Genomic DNA, 22,301 nt, shown 5'->3' on the forward strand with positions numbered 1-22,301 from the left:
TTCGTGAGCTGCAGCTCCCTTCATCGGATGCATACTGTAGCTCAGGAAAGCTCATGCTCAAATAAATTGGTTAGTCTCTAAGGTGCCACAAGTCCTCCTGTTCTTTTCACTGATAATACAGCGGCTGGAGGTAATCGCTGCAGTTCCACTGGCTCCGGGAACCTCTGACGTGGGACCTCAGCAATACCTCACCAAGCACCACGCTCTCCTACACCGGCTCAGCGGTCGAGGGAGACCCGTCACAAGTTCAGCGACCCGAGTGCGAGATGACTTGGCCCAATGCCGTTGTTTTGGGGGCCTGTGGCTGCATGGAGGGTTGGGCCTCAGTGCTCAAAGGGTTCGCACGGCACTGCTGTGCAGGGAGGCAGGCACACGGGGGGAGCCACTGGCTGTGGGACTCAGGTACTGGCCTCTCCCTGCCCCTCACTAACACAGCTTTGGTAGCGCTGCACGGCTTTGGGATACCTCTAAAAATGGTGGGAGGGTTGCTAGGACATAAAAATACCACAGGGAAGCATTCGCTTGGGTCTCTTGTTTAGTGCCTGAGTCTGAAACTTATGATTGTTTAAAAGCACGAAGGCCACATGCCCCCTCCAGTCCCGTCCCCCCAGCCTAGGAGATGGAGTTACAGCGAGAGGGGCTGCAGGAAGTGAGGGCTCAGCATGACAGGGAGGTTGCAATTATCCCAAACCAAGCATTCCAAATGACTCTGCTTATTACGACAGTCTGTAACCCACTAACAACCGCCCCCAGCTGCTTCCCCGCTTCCTCCCCCCATGACTGGGGGTGGGGCGGCTTAAGTTAAAGGGCCCGCTTCCCCTTGAATGGGCCCTGGAAATCCATGTTAACTGCTGAAGACAAACAATTCCTTTCCCCTTGTGCGGCTGGGACCCCCACAGTCCCTCTCCCAGCCCTGAGGAAGAGCTCTGTGCTGCTCCGAAGCTTGTCTCCCTCACAACCGAGGTAGGGCGGATAAAAGATATTGTTCCTCCCACAACACCCCTAAGCCCAGGCCAGGTTACCCATGAACCCAATCAGGGCTTGTGTGCACCTGGCTGGCCCCGCCCTACCCCTGGCGGCTGCACTAGGACCCAGGTGTGTGGGAGCAGCAGCAGGAAGCTGGGCTTGAACCCACCTGCCCTTTGCCTGGCAGCCTGAGGCTAGGGGAGGGGAGACAAGGCAAAGGAAAGGAAAGGAAAGGGCAGAGCTGAGCTGAGCCTGTGTGCGGGGCAGCACAGACCAGAGCACTGAGCTGAGTTCAGCCAGCTGGAAGCCCAGGGCTGGGCTGGCTATGCCAACCCCCTCTGCACGGTGCCTGGCTGGGGCCGTGGGCCTGAGTGGGAAGTCCTGAGTCAGGTGCCCTTGTTGTGGGGGCCAGCTACTCCCTGGAGGACCCCAGGACCTGGGAGCCCGGTCTGAAGGGAGGCCTGAGCTGGGTGCTGGCCCTTCAAGGGGAAGGGGCTCCCCGCTGGAGCCCCTCATGGCTGGCGGGGACAGCCCCTGGCGCTGGCTCTGACCCTGCAGGCCCCGGAGATGCAGGCTGTGGGCTTAGGGCTCTTCCTCCTGCTCATGCCCAGAGTGGGGCTCCGCGCCCCCCCGGACTCTGTCAGCTGCTCCCAGGTATGTATGAGCTGGGATTGGGGCTCCCTACTGCTGCTCTGGAGGGGGCTCTGCTGTGGGGGGGCCAGTGATGGGGTGTGGGCGGGTTGGGGGCTGTTGAGTAAAGATAATGCTCCCCCCCCCCCCCCAACACTCCAGCCCTGGTTGCCTCCCCTGGCCCATCCTCACCACCCACAGGCCTGCAGGTGTTGGTATCTGTTTATGCTGGTAACTGGCCCAACTGCCTGGCACGGCCTTGGCGTCCCCTGCTCTGCCCGTGGCCCGATCCAGCCTCTGGCTGGGAGGCTGCCGCAGAGCGCCCCTCTCCTGGCAGGAGGGGGGCAGGGAAGGGCAATTCCCGGCGGGGTGCCCTGCCTGGGGACAGGTGCCCCAGGAGCAAATGGGGTGAGTGGGTCTGTGTTCCACTGGCTGGTGCCAAGGACTTGGGGACTGGGACGGGACAGGCTGTGCCCTGGGGCTGGCCTGTGCTGGGGGTACCCAGAGCTAATTCACCCCCAAACCACCTGCCAAGAGAAACACCCCGTGAATGCCTCCCCACGCGCCCTCCCGCTGCAGTGAGAGTGGCAGGAGGGGCTGGGGCACGCGAGCTGGGGGGGACATGGGGGGGAGGAGGCGGGGGAGGTGTAGGGGCCTGGCTCAGGCGGAACCAGAGGGGGCCTCGGTTGGCCTGGGGGAGCCCCTTCGGCCGCTCTGAGCAGGTGATGAGTGTGACGGGGCCCGGCCCCCCCCCCTTAGTCGCTGGATGGGGCGACCCCCCCCCCCCCCCGTCATGGGGCACTGGCAGGGAGGGTGGGCCCCTGACGCAGGGCGGTGGAGCAGGCCCTCCGCCAGACAGGGAGAGCTGGGCGTGGGCCTTGGCGCTGCTGTTTGCTCAGCTAACAAACCAGCCAGGCCTGGAAGCTCGTGTGCGGAGGCCATAAACCCCGGCCTGGTGCTTGTGGCCATGGAGACGGGGCCAGCCGGTGCAGGGCTGGCCGGGTTCCTGGCCCCATGAGTGAGGGGCCGGGCTGTGGGCTGCAGCACCCTGCTTGCAGCCAGGGGAGAGCCAGTGGGGGTCAGGCCGTGGGGCTCGGTCTGCCACTAATCCCCCGTGGGGTCAGGCCGTGGGCTCGGTGCCCTGCTCTGTCCCATCACACAGCATGGGTGACACTGACCCCAGTCTGGCCCCCCACAGGGCCGGGCACAGAGTGCCCACGAGGTCTGTGTCGCCTAGAGCCACTGCTGGAATGAGGGAGGCTTGGGGGGGCTCCTGGCTCATGCAGCCCTGGCCTGTCTCAGCAGGGGGCGCCGTGGGGACGGGGCAGGGCGCTGGCTGAGGGGGGGGTGGCTCCCAGCAGGGGGCGCCGTGGGGACGGGGCAGGCCGCTGGCTGAGGGGGGGTGTCTCCCAGCAGGGGGCGCCGTGGGGAAGGGGCAGGGCGCTGGCTGAGGGGGGGGGGGTCTCCCAGCAGGGGGCGCCGTGGGGACGGGGCAGGGCGCTGGCTGAGGGGGGGGGGTCTCCCAGCAGGGGGCGCCGTGGGGACGGGGCAGGGCGCTGGCTGAGGGGGGGGGTCTCCCAGCAGGGGGCGCCGTGGGGACGGGGCAGGGCGCTGGCTGAGGGGGGGGTGTCTCCCAGCAGGGGGCGCCGTGGGGACGGGGCAGGGCGCTGGCTGAGGGGGGGGGGTCTCCCAGCAGGGGGCGCCGTGGGGACGGGGCAGGGCGCTGGCTGAGGGGGGGGGGTGTCTCCCAGCAGGGGGCGCCGTGGGGACGGGGCAGGGCGCTGGCTGAGGGGGGGGGGTGTCTCCCAGCAGGGGGCGCCGTGGGGACGGGGCAGGGCGCTGGCTGAGGGGGGGGGGGTCTCCCAGCAGGGCGCTGGCTGAGGGGGGGGGGTCTCCCAGCAGGGGGCGCTGTGGGGACGGGGCAGGGCGCTGGCTGAGGGGGGGGCTCCCAGCAGGGGGCGCCGTGGGGACGGGGCAGGGCGCTGGCTGAGGGGGGGGGGCTCCCAGCAGGGGGCGCTGTGGGGATGGGTCGTTGGCTGTGTAGGGGGGGTCCTAGCATGTGAATGCTGAGGACCTGGTTTCTCCCTGATCTTTCCCTTCTTTTCCTGCAGGGCCTGTCCTGCTGGCTGCTGGGTAAGTGCCCTATTGCAGCGCCGTTTCTGGGGAAGCGTGGGGGGTGGGCAGGTGGAATTCCTCCCTCCCCCCTAGCAGGGGTCAGGGCATGATCTCTCCCCAGGTGGGGCTGGGGGCACATGACCCTGGTGTCTGGGTCCCCAGGGTCACTAGGCTCCCACAGCCTGTCCATCAAGCACAGTGGAGAGACACATGACGCAGCTACCCGTCTCGCTCAATGGGTCTGAGGGTCCCCGGTGCCCAGCTGTGCCATGAACACAGGGCACAGAGTTGTGCTTTTGATTTTTCCTTCCTAAGTGAAGTGCTTTGCACTTTACTGAATTTCATCTCGTTGAGTTCAGACCAATTCTCTATTTTCCCAAGGTAATTTTGAATTCTAATCTTGCCTTCTAAAGTGCTTGTAACCCCTCCCAGGTTGGTGTCAGCTGCTGATTTTATAAGCGCATTTCCACTCCATTATCCAAGTCCATTAATAAAAATATTGACTAGTACTGGACCCAGGCCTGACCCTGATGGGCCCCACTGTTAGGATATAGATATTCAGGCTTGTCTGTAAAGGCCTATGCTCTAAAAATTTAGGTGTAGTCTTATACCTCTAGAACTAGCCAAGTGATAAAAGAAAGAATCAAAATCACTGTCTGCCGGTGTAAGGGCCTTCTCTTATGTGACAGTCTGAGGCCCTGTGCTTAGGCTAAGATCTCTGGCTAAGCAACAGAGGCAGCCATAAGCTGGGAAGCGACTGGTCACATCCTCACATTCCAAACTAGTCACACTGAAATAAGGTGATGTTGGGCTGTTACGAATACAATCCTGTCCTGACAACGCCTATGGCCTCCAGAGAAAGGGAAGTGCCTAGAAGATGTAAAAGGAAACTTAGTTTGGTAGCATCCTGTCTGGCAAGAACTCACTTATCAATAGCTGGGATGTGAAATCCTCATTTCTGTGTTTGTTCTATCACTGGAGTCCCCCTTTCCCTCTTGTTTGTCTGTATAATCTCTGTCTGGTTCTGTGATTGTTTCTGTTTGCTGTATAATTAATTTTGCTGGGTGTAAACTAATTAAGGTGGTGGAATATAATTGGTTACATAATCATGTTACAATATGTTAGGATTGGTTAGTTAAATTTTAGTAAAATGATTGGTTAAGGTATAGCTAAGCAGAACTCAAGTTTTACTATATAGTCTGCAGTCAATCAGGAAGTGGGTGGGTGTGGGGAAAATGGGAACAGGGAATGGGGGTGGGGAAATTGGAATCATGTTTGGCTAAGGGCAGGAATGGGAACAGGGACACAGGTAAGCCTCTGTGGTGTCAGAGCTGGGAAGGGGGACACTAAGGAAGGAAACTGGAATCATCTCTTGCTGGAAGTTCATCCCAATAAACATCGAATTGTTTGCACCTTGGACTTGGGGTATTGTTGCTCTCTGTTCATGCAAGAAGGACCAGGGAAGTAAGTGGGTGAAAGAATAAGCCCCCTAACATCTTGGTGCTGGTGACTCACTCGGATGCATCGCATCCGATAGGTGAGTGGCAGCCTGTAAGTCCCCCTCCCCAACAGTCTGTGCAGCTGCTTGGAGGGATTTCAGAGTAACAGCCGTGTCAGTCTGTATTCGCAAAAAGAAAAGGAGTACTTGTGGCACCTTAGAGACTAACCAATGAGCTGTAGCTCAGTAAAGCTCATGCTCAAATAAATTGGTTAGTCTCTAAGGTGCCACAAGTCCTCCTCTTCTTTTTGCTTGGAGGGGGTATCGCGAACTCTCGTGATGGTAGTTGCGGGTTCTGGCAAGCCAGGGTAAAGGATTTTTTGGATAAATGGATAAGGAAGAATCAGGGCCCAAACCAGGTGCAGGGGTCACCCTGGGATGAGATTAAAAAGGAAATGGAGGAAGTGTTAGGGGACCCAGAGGGATGGGGGTGGCTGAGGAGCCCACCCTCCTTGGTATATGGGTAGTGGAAGAAGGTCCCTGCCCATGGGGACTGAATGCCTTCCAGGGAAAGGAGGCACTTCAGTCCCCTTGTGAGAGGTTTGAAGTGAGGGCAGCATTATGGGAAGCTGCCAGGAATCTTTCAAGTTTGGTGCTGCTTCAGCAAGGGCTGCTGAAGGGTTGTAAATTAGTTAGGGGTGGTTAAAGATGATTTGGCACAACAGGGTTTAAAGTCAAAAGCAGAGTTAACAGACTACCTTTAGAGACTGGAGCTGGGACTTGGTCCTGGGGGAGTGGAGAGAAAGAATGGGAAGAAAAAAACATTTTCAAAGTGCAGAATGGCAGGGTTTGCAGGAGCCGGTAACAACCCCCACTCTTCTCCCAGAGCCAGAATGAGAACCTGGGAATAAGGGTTCCCAACTGTTTCAACCTAGGGAGCCTACTCTTGGCTCAGAGCTAACTGTGTCCTTTTCTTCTTCTTTTTCCTCGGTTTACTTACTTGGCTGCTGGTAGCCTATATTTTAAACTGACCGGACAGGCTTAATTGGTTTCTTTCCACCTCTCCCCCTGCCTTTCCACACTCTGTTGTTTTTCTGAAGTTTTAATGGAGGATACTTTGGATACTTTATGTGAGATGTTTTTGGTTATTTTGGACAAAGTATGACAGAGGTCTGCTGTATGCCACTGGAATTTTTGGAGTAAAAGTTCCATGGAGACCAGTGTTTTACGGCCTCTTTGAGCAGCCTCAAGGCCAAGGCAGCACGGGTTACGGCAGCTGCGTGGCAATATTGTAGTTGGTGGCTAAGTTGTTACAGCCAAATTGCACCACCTTAAACTAAACAAGTCCACGGAGGACAGGTCCATCAGTGGTGGTTAGCCAGGGTGGGCAGGGAGTGTGTCTCTCGCCTCTGTTTGCCAGAAGCTGGGGATGGGCGACAGGGGGGGGATCACTTGAGGATTACCTGTTGGGTTCGCTCCCTCTGGGGCACCTGGCATTGGCCACTGTCGGCAGACAGGACACGGGGCTGGGTGGACCTTTGGTCTGACCCAGTCTGGCCATTCTCATGTTCTTACTAGATACAGCCTTCCAGTTTGACAGCAAACCATTGATAACTACTCTTTGACTACAGGCTTTCAACCAGTTGTGCACTCACCTTATAATATTTTCATCTAGTCCAGTGGTTTTCAGCCTATGGTCTGTGGACCCCTGCGGGGCTGCAGACTGTCTAAGATTTCCAAAGGGGTCTGCATCTCCATTTGACATTTTTTAGAGGTCTACAAATGAAAAAACTTTGAAAACCCCTGCTATAGCCCACATCCCCTTTAGTTTGCTTATGAGGCTGCCATGTGGCATTGTGTCAAAAACCTGACTAAAATCAAGATACATCACATCTACAGGTTTCGGAGAGCTAGCCGTGTTAGTCTGTATCAGCAAAAAGAACGAGGAGTCCTTGTGGCACCTTAGAGACTAATGCTCAAATCAATTTGTTAGCATAAGCTTTCGTGGGCTAACAAATTGATTTGAGCATTAGTCTCTAAGGTGCCACAAGTACTCCTCTTTCTTTTTACCATATCTACAGCTTCCCTCCATTCGCTAAGCCAGTAACCCTGTCCACAAAGGAAATTAGGTTGGTTTGGCATGATTTGTCCTTGATAAATCCATGCTGGCTATTCCTTATAACACTATTATCCTCTAGGTGCTTAGAAATTGACAATTTAATCATTTGTTCCAGTATTTTTCCAGGTACTGAAGTTAAGCTGATTGGACTGTAATTCCCTGGGTCCACTTTGTTCCCCTTTTTAAAGATAGGTGCTATGTTTGCCCTTCTCCCATGTTCTGGGTCATGACCCATCCTCTAGGAGTTCTGAGAGATAACTGCTAATGGTTCTGAGATTTCAGAGTAGCAGCCGTGTTAGTCTGTATTCGCAAAAAGAAAAGGAGGACTTGTGGCACCTTAGAGACTCACCAATTTATTTGAGCATAAGTTTTCATGAGCTACAGCTCACAAAAGCTTATGCTCAAATAAATTGGTTAGTCTCTAAGGTGCCACAAGTACTCCGGTTCTGAGATTGTTTCAGCTAGTTCCTTAAGTATCCCATGGTGAATTTCATCCGGCCTTGCTGAGGTGAATACATCTAACTTCTTCTCTAAATGTTCTTTCACCTGTTCTTTCCTTATTTTGACTTGCATTCCTTCCCCCTGGTTGTTAATATTAATTATGTTGAGTATCTGGTCACCATTAACCTTTTTAGTGATGATTGAAGCAAAGTAAACCTAAAACACCTCAGCTTTCTAGATGTCATCAGTTATTAGCTCTCCTGCCTTGCTAAGCAGAACACCTGCCCTTTTCTTTGTCTTTCTCTTTCCCCAGGGTATTTATAGTATCTTTTCTTCTTGCCTTTTATGTTTCTTGCTAGTGTAACTCATTTTGTGCCTTGGCCTTTCTGATTTTGTCCCTACACACTTGTGCTTTTCTTTTGTATTCCTCCTTAGGAAGTTGTCCAGTTGTATCTGCTTCTTGTAGGATTCCTTTTTGATTGTCAGGTCATTAAAGATTCCTCATGGAGTCATACTGGCCTCTGAATACTCTTCCTATCCTTTTCTTCATGTCAGGATAGCTTGTAATTGTGTGTTTGTGCCTCCCCTGAACTCCTTTATTCCTTTGATTTCCCTATGGGCCCTGACCTACCAGTTCTCTGAGGTTTTTGAAGTCTGCTTTTTTGAATTCCATTGTCCTTAATCTGCTGCTTATTCTGTCCTTTCCTTAGAATCCTGAAGTCTCTCCTGGTTGCTTTCACCCAATGCCTTCCACCTTCAGATTTGCTACCAATTACTCCCTGTGGGTCAGAATCCCAACTAACGTGGCTACACCCTGGTTACTTTCTCCACTTTCCAGAACAAAAAGTTGTCCCCAACACATTCCAAAAACTTACTGGAAAGTTTGACTTTTCCAGCAGCTGTCTGGGGAGCTGAAGCCCCCCATTATTACCAGGAACTGTGTTTTGGGTGATTTGGTGGGCTAGAGGAGACCCCATTATTATGTCCCTACCCCCCCGCTCTTTTTTACCCCTTTTGTCTTTACTCAGAGACTTTCAACCAGCCTGCCTCTCGCCTCCGTCTGGCCCCCAGAACAAGTGTAGACCCCTCCTCCCTCTCTATCCTGCCTGGTCCTTCCTGAGCGAGCTGTGCCCCTCTGTGCCAGGATCCTATCCAGAGACTGACCCCCCATAGCTCTCTGGGGCCAGTTAAGGCACAATGTCCCTGATGTGCTGCTGCGTCCAGTTCTTCCCCGTGTGCCTTGTCTTAGTGTGCAGACTGCTGAGATGCTGATCCCTCCACCCCCCCCCCCCCCAGGTGCTGCTCTGACCCCATGGACTTTCCACGCCTCCCCGGCCCAGCATCTAGCTCTCTGCTCAGGCCTGTCTGTAGCTGCCTGTGGGCTTTTCTCACTGCAGCTTTGAACCTAGTTTAAAGCCCCACTCACTAGACTGGGGAGTCGGTGCATGAAGATGCTCTTCCCCATCTTGGCCCGGTGGATCCCATCTCTTCCCAGCAGCCCTTGTGCCCCGGCCAGCACCCCACTGTCAGGGAAAGCTCTCCTGCCAACCGTGCCTGCGCAGCTGTGAACTTTCCGCCAGCTGCCCCGGCCCTCGCCCCCAGGGCCCTGCAGGCAGTGCTGCTCTGCCGAAGGGCAGGCCGGGGAGCAGCGGTGCCCACAGGGGTCAGCAGCGCGGGGGGTGGCCAGAGGGACGGATGAGCCTTGGTGACTTTCCGTGACACTTTGGGTGTGGGCTCCAGGCAGGGAGTGCAGCTTCTGGGGCAGATGGACGCCCCTGGCCTCCAGCACCCTGCGCATCCTCCTCTCTGGTGCACTGGAGTCTCCTGCTCCTCAGCCACTGGGACCTGCCCCTCCTCTCCCCTCCTGTTGCTGGGATGGGGGGGGACCTGCATGGGGGGAGGAGCGCTCGGTACTGCCTGTGGGGGCCAGTGGCCAGTTCTCCTTCCTCCTTTGGTGCGGCTGTAGTGGTCTGGGCTTAGCCAGCATCTCCATCCAGGTGGCTCCAGGTGCGTCCTGCCCATGAAGTCTCCATGTTCCTGGAGGCCATGCAGCGAGCCACTTCCTCCAGCAGCGCTTCCCGAGGGACTCCACACCTGACACCTCTCGGGCTGGCTAGTCCCCCTGCCCAGCAAGGCAAGCCCAGGACCTGGCTGGAAGCCCCGGCGTGAGGATGCCTTTCTTGCGGGGCAAGCAGAGGAAGAGTTAGCAGCTGTGTTAGCCATGGGCCATTTTCCTCCCATTGCGGGCTCTTCCTCATCCGGTGCCAGCTGGCTAATTCCCTTGGTATTGCCAGCCATGTGGGTGACGGGCTGTGCCATGTCCTGGCTTGGGCACCAGGGTTACACTTTCAGTTTGCCCTCTTCACAACAATGGCTCTGAGCCTCTGGGCTGCAGCCCCTGCCTCCCCCCGGGAGCTCTGCCCAGCCAGGCCACTGAGCGAGCCCCCGCTCGGAGTATCTCCCTGTGCCACGCCAGCTGGTGCCGGGTTCCAGTCCTGGCTCAGCGGAGAGCAGCGAAGGGACAGCCAGAGCCCAGGCTGCCCAGGAGCCAGGCTGCCCAGGAGCCAGGCTGCCCAGGAGCCAGGCTGCCCAGGAGCCAGGCTGCCCAGGAGCCAGGCTGCTGCGGGAAGACCCTTGGTTTCCTTTCTGTGTCTGTTGCTCTGTCTCAGACTGGTCCCAGGTAAGAGACCCGTGTCTCTAGGAGCCCCGTTCTTCCCACTGGCCTGCTGCCAACCCCTGAGTTCGTGTGTCCAGCATCCAGATCGTCCCACTGGTAGCTCTCCCGTGTTCAGGCTGTGGGGCTCCCCGGTCTTTTCTAGTCCTCCGTAGCTGTGGGGCGGTGCCAGCCAGTCCATGCCGCCCTCTTCCGACCCCCCAACCACCTGCCCTCCTGTATCCTGCTGTGCCCAAGGAGCAGCATTTTCACCCTTCTGCACCTGCAGGGCGGCGATGCCAAGGGGCTGGGCACAGTCACACAGTTCACAACAGTGTTACAGACAATCCCCACGTTGTCACGGCCCCCTCGCCCGCTGGGGGGCGCTGTGCCGGTGCCTGGGGTGGGATGTGTCAGGGTAAAGGGTTTTCTCTCCACTCTGCAGAGGCCGACGTGTTGTGCAGCCCTGGGGCCGTGGGGCTGGCCTCTGGCCCAGTTCTGGTGCCGACCCAAATGAGGATGGAGTCTGTGCTGCACTGCGCAGCAGCGTCCGACTGCTCCCCCTGCGTGAAGGTCGAGCTGCAGCTGGCTGTGCTGGGTGAGAGCAGGTTGGGGCCTGTCACGGGGTCCCCGGGCGATGCTCTGGAGCTGCTCCCTGCGGAGCCGGGCAGGACTCTGGGAGCAGCCTGTCTGCAGGGCAAGAAGCTCACCCGGCTTCCACCTTCCTGGGTCTGACCTCGGAGCATTCAGCATCCCCCGCCCCTCCATGCGCTTCCCACAGCGAGTCCGCCCAGGTGGGGTCCTGGGGGGGCCCAGTGGGTCCTGCCCCCCAATTCCGCAGTCAGATGTGACTCTCCGCCAGCGTAAAACAGAAGGTTTATTTGTTGACAGGACCACAGCGTCGGGAAGAGCTTGTTAGCACAGAAATCAGTGACTTTCAGTGAAGCCCATCTTTGGGGGAGGGGAGCCCAGAGCCAGGGCTCTGGTCCTCCCCCTGCACCCCAAGCCAGCAGAGACTGACTCCCTTCCAGCTGCCTGGCCCCTGCCCTGCCCTTTGCTGCTCCTCGGGTCTTTGTCTCACTTCCCAGGCCAAGAGTCAGCTGGTGTCATCCCCCTCCTGGGTCTCAGGTGACAAAGGGGCGGCCATAGCATCCCTGCAGGCAGCTGGAGCAGCCCCCGCAAGTCACACATGCTTATTCCCACCACCCAGACATTGGTGCAATACACAGGGAAACTGAGGCTCACACAGCATTCATGCAAAACAGTAAGACTCAGATACAACATAACAAGGGAAAATCCCCACTTCATCACAGGCAGAAAGGCAGCCCCAGAGCCCAGTTCTGTCCACTCCCTCCGCCCCCTCCCCCCAGAGCCCCGCTGCACCCCCCAGGTGTGTGAGTGGCAGCGGCTTGGGGCTGTCCCCCCAGGGGCAGAGTGGAGGCAGGAGTAACATTTCCCTCGCCTTAGTGCAGCCCTGGTGTGGGGTGCCCATGGCCCCCCAGCCTGGCCTGTGCTGAGCCAGCCAGGCACGCCTGCTCTTGGTCAGCCGGGGGGCTGGGGCTGGGCACCAGGTGCCAGAGGTGTGAGCGCGGCTGGCTGGGGCCCACTCCGGGCACGTGCTGCCTCACGGGCTGTGGGGCACAACCTGTTGAGTGGCTGTTTCTGTTTTAGGGCCCCAGGAGGAGGTGGCAGGTGAGGGGGTCCGAGACGGAGCTGGGATGGACGCCCTGCGGCATCGGGACAGTGGTGAGGACCTGCGGGCAGCCCCAACCCCGTGCCCCTCTCCCTGCCTGCCGGCCCTGCCTGCCGCTCACGGCTCCCTTTGCTCCCTGCGCTCTCAGGGCCCCTGCGGAGCTGGGTGCTGCTCTCGGTACAGACGTACCCCTCCTCCCGCTGCGTCGCCCTCGAGGTCCAGCTGCCCCGCACCCTGGCACGCCCCAACCACACCGTGGTAGGTGGCCCAGCCCTGCCGGGGCTTTGGGGAGAATGGGCTGAGCCCACGCCCCGCGGGGCGCGCTCGGCTTCCCAGTGGGGACTGAAGGGGCGTCGTGTCCGGGCCCCAGGACAGATGGGGTGGGGGCTGGGCTGGGCCCCCTTGGCTGAGTGACCCTGGCCCCCTGGTTGGGGGGGAGAGGGGGAGGGGAGCTGGGCTGGGCCCCCTTGGCTGAGTGACCCTGGCCCCCTGGTTGGGGGGGAGAGGGGGAGGGGCTGGGCTGGGCCCCCTTGGCTGAGTGACCCCTGGCTCCCTGGTGGGGGGGAGAGAGGGGCTGGGCTGGGTTTGGCCCCCTTGGCTGAGTGACCCCTGCTCCCCCAGGGCTCCCTGTGGTTTCACTGCTTTGAGGCGGTCCTGCGAGGGGAGCTGCACGTCACGTCCTACACGAGTCCCCGGTACCGGGAAGTGCTGAGCCAGACGCACCGTGTGCCCGGTGAGTGCCCGCCCGCGATGCCAGCACGGCACAGCCCCCAGGCCTGGGGCGGCGGGGGGATTCCAGGATTGGTAACCTGCTGCTGGCCCCTCTCCCTGCCCTCCCTCTCTCCCAGCCCCCCCATGCCCGCTGGTCCCTCTCCCTGCCCCCATGGCTGTCAGCCCCTCCCCACCATGACTGCCAGGGCCCCTCTCCCTGCCCTCCCTCTCCGTGGCTGCCGGCCCCTCCCCCTGTCCCCAGAGCTGTCTGTGGCCCCTGCTGACCCCCCTGCATTGTCTCTCCTTCCCCTCCCCCCCCCCCCCACCAGACTGTTCCTGGCCTGCAGCGCGGGCTGCCATCCGGCTGTGCCAAGGTAGGAGCTTGTGAAGCCTGATTCATGCGGGTGTCACCAACTCCCTAATGGGCCCCCCCTTGCTGAGCATCTGTGGGAGCCAGATTCCCCCCCCCCCGCAGCCTGTTCCCCCGTTCCCATGGGGCTGTCTCACATGGCCCCCTGGGCCTGGCAGCTGGGTCAGTTCCAGCCCCTCCGCCCAGGGGAAGCTGGGCACAGAGAGCTCAGGGGTCACCCACTGAGGCCCTGGCAGGACTGGGACAGTAAGTAAGGGGGAGGGTCCCTGGGGCAGGGGCTCTCTTGGCTGGGGGGTCCCTGGGGCAGTGAGTGGTTCCTGAGGTGGGGGTTCTCTGGACTGGGGGTTCCTGGGGCAGTGAGGTGGGCTCTGGACTGGGGGTCCCTGGGGCAGTGAGTGGTCCCCAGGGCAGGGCTGTCTGGGCTGGGGGTCCCTGGGGCAGTGAGGGGGGGGTCCCTGGGGCAGGGCTCTCTGGGCTGCGGGTCCCTGGGGCAGTGAGGGGGGGGTCCCTGGGGCAGGGCTCTCTGGGCTGCGGGTCCCTGGGACAGTGAGGGGGGGGTCCCTGGGGCAGGGCTCTCTGGGCTGCGGGTCCCTGGGGCAGTGAGGGGGGGGTCCCTGGGGCAGGGCTCTCTGGGCTGCGGGTCCCTGGGGCAGTGAGGGGGGTCCTTGGGGCAGGGCTCTCTGGGCTGTGGGTCCCTGGGGCAGTGAGGGGGGTCCTTGGGGCAGGGCTCTCTGGACTGGGGGTCCCTGGGGCAGTGAGTGGTCCCCAGGGCAGGGCTGTCTGGGCTGCGGGTCCCTGGGGCAGTGAGGGGGGGGTCCCTGGGGCAGGGCTCTCTGGGCTGCGGGTCCCTGGGGCAGTGAGGGGGGGGTCCCTGGGGCAGGGCTCTCTGGGCTGCGGGTCCCTGGGGCAGTGAGGGGGGGGTCCCTGGGGCAGGGCTCTCTGGGCTGCGGGTCCCTGGGGCAGTGAGGGGGGTCCTTGGGGCAGGGCTCTCTGGGCTGTGGGTCCCTGGGGCAGTGAGGGGGGTCCCTGGGGCAGGGCTTTCTGGGCTGCGGGTCCCTGGGGCAGGGCTTTCTGGGCCGGGGTCTCACTCACTGTCCCACGGCAGTGCCCAGGCTGCACCTCTCTGTGGGGCCGGAGCACATAGTGGTGCAGTTGCAGGATGTGCCCGCGGGGCAGAACTTCACCATGTGGTTCTACTGGAACCAGACAAGTGGACTCAAAGGACTCAGGACAGAGGTGAGTGAGGGGCCTGCCCCAGAACCCCTCTTCCCTATCCACTTGGTACCCTGCCCCCCTTCTGTCCCCCGTGCCCTTCACCCCCCACCCCGCTCCTCTGGACCTCCACACCCCCAGTGGCACTCTGGCCTTTATTCCCTGCAGCTCTCCATGGGAGGGCAGTGGGGTTGCGATCTTAGCTCCAGGGCCTGGGAGCCAGGACTCCTGGGTTCTGTCCCAGCGTTGCCAGCAGCCTGGGGTGAGCCCTTCCCTCAGTTTCCTGCTCTGGGCCACAGGGGCACCTTGTGGCACTGGCAGTTGCATGGTAGGGTGGGGGGTGGCGAGTGACCAGTGTCTCCTCTGTTCCTGTCTGCAGAAGGGGCCTCAGAACTACAGCCTGCCCTCTGCCCAGCTGCTGCCCTGCCTCTGCCTGCAGGTAGGGCCTGGGCTGGGAGCTGCTCCCCATGGGCCCTGGCACTTGGCAGGCACTTATGGGGGGAGCAGGGGGTGCTGTCCCTGGGGTGGGGGGCACTGAGAGCCCAGGGGTTCCCCAGGGCGGAGTGGGGGCCCCAGCAGGGGGCGCTGTCCCCAGGGTGGTAGGGGGCACTGAGAGCCCAGGGGTTCCCCAGGGTGGAGTGGGGGCCCCAGCAGGGGGCGCTGTCCCCAGGGTGGTAGGGGGCACTGAGAGCCCAGGGGTTCCCCAGGGCGGAGTGGGGGCCCCAGCAGGGGGCGCTGTCCCCAGGGTGGTAGGGGGCATTGAGAGCCCAGGGGTTCCCCAGGGCGGAGTGGGGGCCCCAGCAGGGGGCGCTGTCCCCAGGGTGGTAGGGGGCACTGAGAGCCCAGGGGTTCCCCAGGGTGGAGTGGGGGCCCCAGCAGGGGGCGCTGTCCCCAGGGTGGTAGGGGGCACTGAGAGCCCAGGGGTTCCCCAGGGTGGAGTGGGGGCCCCAGCAGGGGGCGCTGTCCCCAGGGTGGTAGGGGGCACTGAGAGCCCAGGGGTTCCCCAGGGCGGAGTGGAGGCCCCAGCAGGGGGCGCTATCCCCAGGGTGGTAGGGGGCACTGAGAGCCCAGGGGTTCCCCAGGGCGGAGTGGGGGCCCCAGCAGAGGGCGCTGTCCCCAGGGTGGTAGGGGGCACTGAGAGCCCAGGGGTTCCCCAGGGCGGAGTGGGGGCCCCAGCAGAGGGCGCTGTCCCCAGGGTGGTAGGGGGCACTGAGAGCCCAGGGGTTCCCCAGGGTGGAGTGGGGGCCCCAGCAGGGGGCACTGTCCCCAGGGTGCGGGGCATGATCACACTGTTCCTTGCCCAGGTCTGGCCAGATATCCCGGATCCCCCCAGGACCAGCCGCTGCCCCTTCACGCAGGGTAATTAGGCCACAGTCGTCTATACCTGTCTTGGGGAGGGGTGTGCTGGGGGGGGCAGGGCTCCTGTCTGTGTGCTGGGATGGGAAGTTGTGGGGGTCTGGGTGGGAGAGTTGGCTGTGCGCTGGGTGGGTGTGGGGCAGGAGTTGCGGGGGGGCTCTGGACAGGGGGTCTTGTCTGTGCTGGGAGCGGGAGTTGGGGGGCTCTGGGCAGGTGTTGAGGGTGTGACGAAGCATGGAGGATTGACCTGGGGATGTTGTGTGGGAGTTTTGCTGGTACTGTCTGCATTGGTACGAGATGGTGATGGGATGTCAAGGGGTGACTTCACTGCAGAGAGTTACCTGAGCAGGTAACCTGGAGGGGGATGGGGCCAGGTGACACCTTCTGCCCTGGAAACTGGACAAAGCTGGAGGAGGAGCCGGGGGGGTGTGTGTGGCTGGGTGAGGCTGCTGGAGTGGGGTTGGCAGTTTGGAGCTGGCTGGGGAAATGGAGGGAGGCCAGAACCAGGGTCTGGGCTCTCTTCCCCCTCCCTCCCCCCGAGACGGACCTGACTTAGGGGTCCTGTTCTCTGCACCTACAAGCTCGGTGTTAGACCATGTTCCTGTTGTCTAATAAATCTTCTGTTTTACTGGCTGGCTGAGAGTCCCGGTGAATCGCAGGAAGTCGGGGGGTGGGGGGGCATGCAGGGCCCTCTCTCCCCCAAACTTCATGACGGGGGGGCTCTCAGCAGGGATTGCCTGTGAGCTGGGCTTGATGGGGGGGCTCTGGGCAGGGGTTATATCTGTGAGCTGGGGGGCCTCTGGGTGATTGGGATCAGGTAGTGGGAGGGGTAGTGAGCCGTGCCAGGCTGGCTCCTGCAGAGAGCAGGCTGGCACCGCTGGCAGCGAGAGGGAGTGGGGAACGGCAGGCGGGTGGTGGCGGGCCGTGCCCAGCCCTTTGCCCCATGGCTGTTGCAGACCCTATGGCGTGGACCCGGCTGTGGGCACAGGCCCAGCTGAAGCTGCGTCGCACCGCGGGGAGGCTGAGCTGCTCTGTGTTGGTGCCATGTGCTGTTCCAGCCGAGCTCGTGCCCTGCTGGAGGCTGAAGAGGGCCGGGCCCTGCCATGAGCTGCCACACCTGCGTCAGGCCCTCACCCTGCCGGTGAGTGGGTCTGCTGGCCGGGATGGGCAAGCAGGTGGGGCGGGTGGAGAAAGGGGCAGTCGTTTGGGGGAGGGATGGGGGAAGGGCAGGGGGAGGTGGGGGATGGGGGGGTGGGGGGTGGGCATCGGGGGGGGCAGGAGCAGAGAGGGGGTGGAGCAGTGTGTGCTCAGGCACTGGGGTTTGCATGTCATGGCCCCTCCCTCCTCCCTGCAGACTCTCCATGAGTTTGGGACGTTGCAGCCTCATCCGAACCTGTGTGTCCAGGTAGGAGACCCTGGAGAGGGAGCACCAGCTGGCCGAGCCACAGGGCCGGGGCTCGGCATTCCCGCTCCCTCCGGGCTGGCCCGGGATCCCCCAGCAGAGCCACAGGGCCGGGGCTCGGCATTCCCGCTCCCTCCGGGCTGGCCCGGGATCCCCCAGCAGAGCCACAGGGCCAGGGCTTGGCATTCCCACTCCCTCCGGGCTGGCCCGGGATCCCCCAGCAGAGCCACAGGGCGGGGGCTCGGCATTCCCGCTCCCTCCGGGCTGGCCCGGGATCCCCCAGCAGAGCCACAGGGCCAGGGCTTGGCATTCCCGCTCTCTCGGGGCTGGCCCGGGATCCCCCAGCAGAGCCACAGGGCGGGGGCTCGGCATTCCCGCTCCCTCCGGGCTGGCCCGGGATCCCCCAGCAGAGCCACAGGGCCGGGGCTCGGCATTCCCGCTCCCTCCGGGCTGGCCCGGGATCCCCCAGCAGAGCCACAGGGCCGGGGCTCGGCATTCCCGCTCCCTCCGGGCTGGCCCGGGATCCCCCAGCAGAGCCACAGGGCCGGGGCTCGGCATTCCCGCTCTCTCGGGGCTGGCCCGGGATCCCCCAGCAGAGCCACAGGGCGGGGGCTCGGCATTCCCGCTCCCTCCGGGCTGGCCCGGGATCCCCCAGCAGAGCCACAGGGCCGGGGCTCGGCATTCCCGCTCCCTCCGGGCTGGCCCGGGATCCCCCAGCAGAGCCACAGGGCCGGGGCTCGGCATTCCCGCTCCCTCCGGGCTGGCCCGGGATCCCCCAGCAGAGCCACAGGGCCGGGGCTCGGCATTCCCGCTCCCTCCGGGCTGGCCCGGGATCCCCCAGCAGAGCCACAGGGCCGGGGCTCGGCATTCCCGCTCCCTCAGGGCTGGCCCGGGATGCCCCAGGTGCCCTCGCAGCTGCTTCCCTGTCCCCAAGTTTATGCCTTGAATGCAACCATCTGCCCCACCTCTGCAGTTCACAACTTTCTCTTGCCTAGACTAGTTGCTGACCCTGTTGTCTCTCCAGGTGTGGAGTGGTGGGCGGGTCCAGCTCATGCAGTGCCTGCTGGAAGGTGAGTGCCACGCTGGGGCGCGGACACCATCTCTGCTCTAAGGGGGGCTAGCTGGGCTTGGGTTCCCCTGAGCCTGGTGGCCCCCTCAGCCTCTCCTCTGCCCTAGGCGCCATGCAGGGCCAGCCGGCCGACCTCTTGCTGATGGAGACCAGGGACCCGCAAGGGAACATGTTGCTCTGTGCCATGGAGCGTGGCACCTGCGTTCCACTGGCCAGCTCCACCTGCATGGTGAGGGGCCCCTTGCCCTATGCAGCTCCATGGAGGGCAGGGCCTGCAGGGACCCCCTCCCCAGGCCCTCCCCGCAGGCTGCGGCCCCAGCAGCTCCTGTATCATTCTCATCCTTTGCCTTCTGTGCAGGGAGTTGCGGTGGGGGCCCTGGAGCAGCAGCTGCGACGGGATGTGCAGGCTGGGCAGTGTCTGCAGGTCAGTGCTGTGCGGGAGCGGCACCCGTGGGTGTAATGGGTCCTTGCGCTGCGTCAGTAACAGGCAGCTGTCTCCACAGGTCTGGGATGCTGAGGGCAGCGTGGTGGGCACCGGCTGGGCCTGCTCACTGGAGAAGTGTGAGTATGTCGGGGGGAGGCTCGGGGGGGGGGGGGGGGGGCGGCTGGCCCCCATTGTGCCAGGGCCTCTCTGCTCTGGAGCTGAACAACGCTTGTTGGACCCAGTGCTGGGGCTGAGCCCAGTGTGGGGTGAGGGGGATGCTGGACCCCCAGGGACCGCCCTTCCCTCCTGCCTGTGAAGGGGGCTCCTAGTGGCCCTGTTGGGAGGGAGGGATAGGGTGCAGCTCCCTGGAAGGGGCAGGGTTTAAAGGAGGTGTGATGGAGTAGGGAGTGGGGCGGATTGACCGGGGAATATTGCAGGGGAGTTTTATGGGACTGTCTGCATTGGGGATGGGATACCAGGGTATGACTTCACTTGAGGGACGATACCTGGGCCAGGTGACACCTTTTGCCCGGGAAACTGGACAAAGGCTGGAGGAGGAGCCGGGGGGAGGCTGGGTGAGACTGCTGGGAAGAGTTTCAGTTTGGAGCTGTCTGGGGAAATGGAGGGAGGCCCAGATGGGGCTCTGGCCTCCCTGCCCCCCAAGATGGACCTGACTGAGGGGTCCTGTTCTCTGTGCCTACAAGCTCTGTGTTCCTGTTGGCTAATAAACCTTCTGTTCCACTGGCTGGCTGAGAGTCACGGTGAATCGCAGGAAGTGGGGGGCCAGGCCCTGACTCCCCCACACTCTGTGACAGGAGGGCCTCAGGCAAGGGGTCAGCCTGTGGCCAGGCACTCCCTGGGCCGTGGCAATTCTGGAGAGAGCAGGGAAAGCTGCTGAGCTGCCAGTCCAAAGCTGCGTGTGTGTGTCCTTGGAGCCTGCCGTGGGATAATTCGCTGCCACCAGGGGCTCCAGCCCCGAACCCTCTTCTCTTCTCTTCCGCTCCCCCCACCCTGTGCCCTGAACACCACCTGCCCATGTTGTAATCACATAAAACCAAACTCTTGCCCCGCCCCTTCTGAGGCCCCACCCCCGCTCACTCCAGCCCCTTCCTCTGTTGCTTGCTCCCCCCCCCCTCACTCCCTTGCTTGTTTTCACCCAGCTGGGGCAGGGGGTTGTGGTGCAGGAGGGGGTGAGGGCTCTGGCTGGGGGAGTGCACTCCAGGGTGGGGTCAGAAATGAGTGGTTTGGGCAGGGGGTTGGGGTGTGGGCTCTCGGCAGCTCTTCCTTGAGGAGTGGTGACATGTCCCTCAGCTCCTAGGCAGAAACGCAGCCAGGTGGCTCTGCTTGGTGCATGCTGCCTCCGCCTGCAGGCACTGCCCCCACAGCTCCCATTGGCTGTGGATCCTGGGCAGGGGCAGTGCACGGAGCCTCCCTGGCCCTGCCTCTGCCTAGGATCTGAGGGATGTGTCACTGGTTCTGGGGAGCCACGTGGAGCCAGGTAGGGAGTCTGCCAGCCCCTCTGACCGGACTTCTAACAGCCCAGTCAGCAGTGCTGACCGGAGCTGCCAGGGTCCCTTTTTGACTGGGCGTTCCTGTTGAAAACCGGAAACCTGGCAACCCTAACCCCTGTGTCCTGGCAGATCTCCGTGCCCACTGGGTGCTGGCTTGGATGGGGGGTCTCCTCAGCACCTTCTGCATTCTGCTCCTGCTCCTGCTCAAGAAGGAAAATCTGAAAGGTCAGAGCTCCCCAACCCACTCCTGGCTGCACTATGGCACTGCCCTCCCCACTCCCTGCCTGCCAAGTCCCCTTCTCCACAGATCCCTAGTGCTGCGTGGGGCACTGGGGCCAGCAGTAACTGCAGGGAGAGAGCACCCCCTATTGAGCCCCCCTCTTGAGAGCACAGACCCCCCCCCCAGCACCACACTGGGGCCAGCACTGACTACAGGGGGAGAGCGCCCCCTACTGAGCAACTGCCCTCCCCCCCCAATCTAAGATGTACCTTAGACCGAGCTGGGTTTTGCTCCACCCATTTCTTCCCTGCACCCTAGATTTTGTGGGTCGGGTTCTGCTGGGGTGGGTGCGGGAGCAGTGCCGGACCTGCTAATTCACCAGGGCTCCCCCTTTTATTTTCCAGGGTGGCTGAAGATGCTGAAGGAGGATTATAGCTCTGGTGGTGAGTGCTTGGGGAGAGGACGCCCTATGGGGGCATGAGCAGGTCTGAGTGGGGTGCTGAACCTTGGGGCACCTGGGGCTAGGGCCAAGACAGCAAGGAGGAGCAGGAGCCTTTCCTTTCCTGGGCCATGGGCCCCTGGCACAGCTCTCCAGGGTGGGATGCTGCACCTGGGCACATGTGCCCTCACACCTGGGCTTGGGGTGGGGGCAGGTCTCTATGACCCTGCCAGGCAGAGCTGCCAGAGCCTGAGTGAGCAGAGCATGGGGCCAGGCGTGGGAGTGGCGAGTGGGCTGCACGCAGCCTGTCGAGCCACCCTGCCTGCTCCCTGGCTCAGCCCAGCTCAGCGCTAACAGCCCTCTCTGTCTCTGCAGGGGTGCTGCGGGGCCGGCGCGCCCTGATCCTCTACTCGCCCGACCACGCCGGCTTCGAGCGGCTGGTGAGCACCCTGGCCTGTGCCCTGACACGGCTGCAGCTGGCGGTGTCGGTGGAAATGTGGAGCCGGGCTGAGCTCTGTGCCATCGGTCCCATGCAGTGGTTCCATGCCCAGCGGCTGCGGGTGCTACAGGAGGGTGGCACGGTGGTCCTGCTGTTCTCCAGGGGCGCCGTGGCCAGGTGCATGGAGTGGCTGCTCTGGAAGCAGGGGGAACGGCTGCCCCGGGACGATCCGTACAGCGCTTTCTCAGCCTCCCTCAACTGCGTCCTTCCCGATTTCCTGGCTGGCAAGGCTGGGGGCCAGTACCTGGTGGCCTGCTTTGAGGATCTCCTCCGGCCGGCCGACATCCCAGAGCTCTTCCGCACAGTGCCCATCTTCACGCTGCCCTCCCAGCTGCCCACCTTCCTCCTGGCGCTGGCTGGCACTGCTGCCGGCAGGGAGCAGAAGAGCAGCCTGAAGAAGCACTCCCTGTGGATCGGCGTCAGCTTGCAGCGCGCCATCCGAGAGTGCCAGCTGCAGAAGCCTGATGGGCACTGCCCAGCCCAGGCGTCCGCCCTGCCTGGGAGTGGACAGGCACCGATGGGTGCCAAGAGCGAGGCTGGGGAGCTCCCTCCAGCCATGGGCTCCACGTGACTGAGGCTCTGTCCCCTGCGACTCTGGGCACTGTCGGCAGACAGGATAGGGGGCTAGATGGACCTTTGGCCTGAGCCAGTGTGGCCCTTCTTATGTTCTCCTGCAGAGCCAGAGTGTATCTGCCACTGTCTCTGCACCACCTGGGCTGGGCCTGGAGGGCAAACCTGTGCTGGCCCCTGCCCTGCGGCGGGCTCTGCGGGTCACTGCCCCATGCTCCTAATAAAGGCTGGTTATTTTTCTAACGGGGCCTTGGCTTTTCCTGGGCTCCGGGCTAGAAGCAAGTAGCTGGGGCCTGGCCACAAGTGGAGCGGGGCTAGGGTGGGCCGGGGGTGGGGTCTGGCCACGAGTGGGGTGGGGCTATGACAGGGTGGGGCGGGGCTGTGGCAGGCTGGGGGTGGGGTGGGGGGCCTGGCCATGAGTGGGGCAGGGCTGTGATAGGCTGGGGCAGGGTCTGGCCACGGG

At 62.1% G+C, this 22,301-nt stretch overlaps 1 protein-coding gene across 2 annotated transcripts; it reads left to right on the plus strand.

Moving 5' to 3' along the window:
* Nucleotides 1-847: 847 nt before the first annotated feature.
* IL17RC (interleukin 17 receptor C) lies at nt 848-22,081 on the plus strand. Of its 2 annotated transcripts, none has more exons than XM_075130165.1 (19): nt 848-963; nt 3,708-3,729; nt 10,808-10,960; nt 12,034-12,108; nt 12,204-12,313; nt 12,677-12,788; nt 13,096-13,140; nt 14,242-14,372; nt 14,728-14,787; nt 15,653-15,707; nt 16,661-16,845; nt 17,059-17,109; nt 18,131-18,176; nt 18,283-18,404; nt 18,534-18,599; nt 18,679-18,736; nt 20,240-20,335; nt 20,735-20,773; nt 21,145-22,081. In XM_075130165.1, exons 3-19 carry the CDS (start codon nt 10,876-10,878, stop codon nt 21,837-21,839), a joined length of 2,031 nt encoding a protein of 676 aa, XP_074986266.1. In that variant the 5' UTR covers nt 848-963; nt 3,708-3,729; nt 10,808-10,875; the 3' UTR covers nt 21,840-22,081. The 2 variants fall into 2 exon arrangements, with proteins under 2 accessions (XP_074986266.1, XP_048712432.2); XM_048856475.2 differs by lacking the exon at nt 848-963 and adding an exon at nt 1,021-1,620.
* Nucleotides 22,082-22,301: the final 220 nt, after the last annotated feature.

The sequence above is a fragment of the Caretta caretta genome, chromosome 7 (genome assembly GCF_965140235.1).
Source record: "Caretta caretta isolate rCarCar2 chromosome 7, rCarCar1.hap1, whole genome shotgun sequence".
NCBI classification, from domain to species: Eukaryota; Metazoa; Chordata; order Testudines; family Cheloniidae; genus Caretta; species Caretta caretta.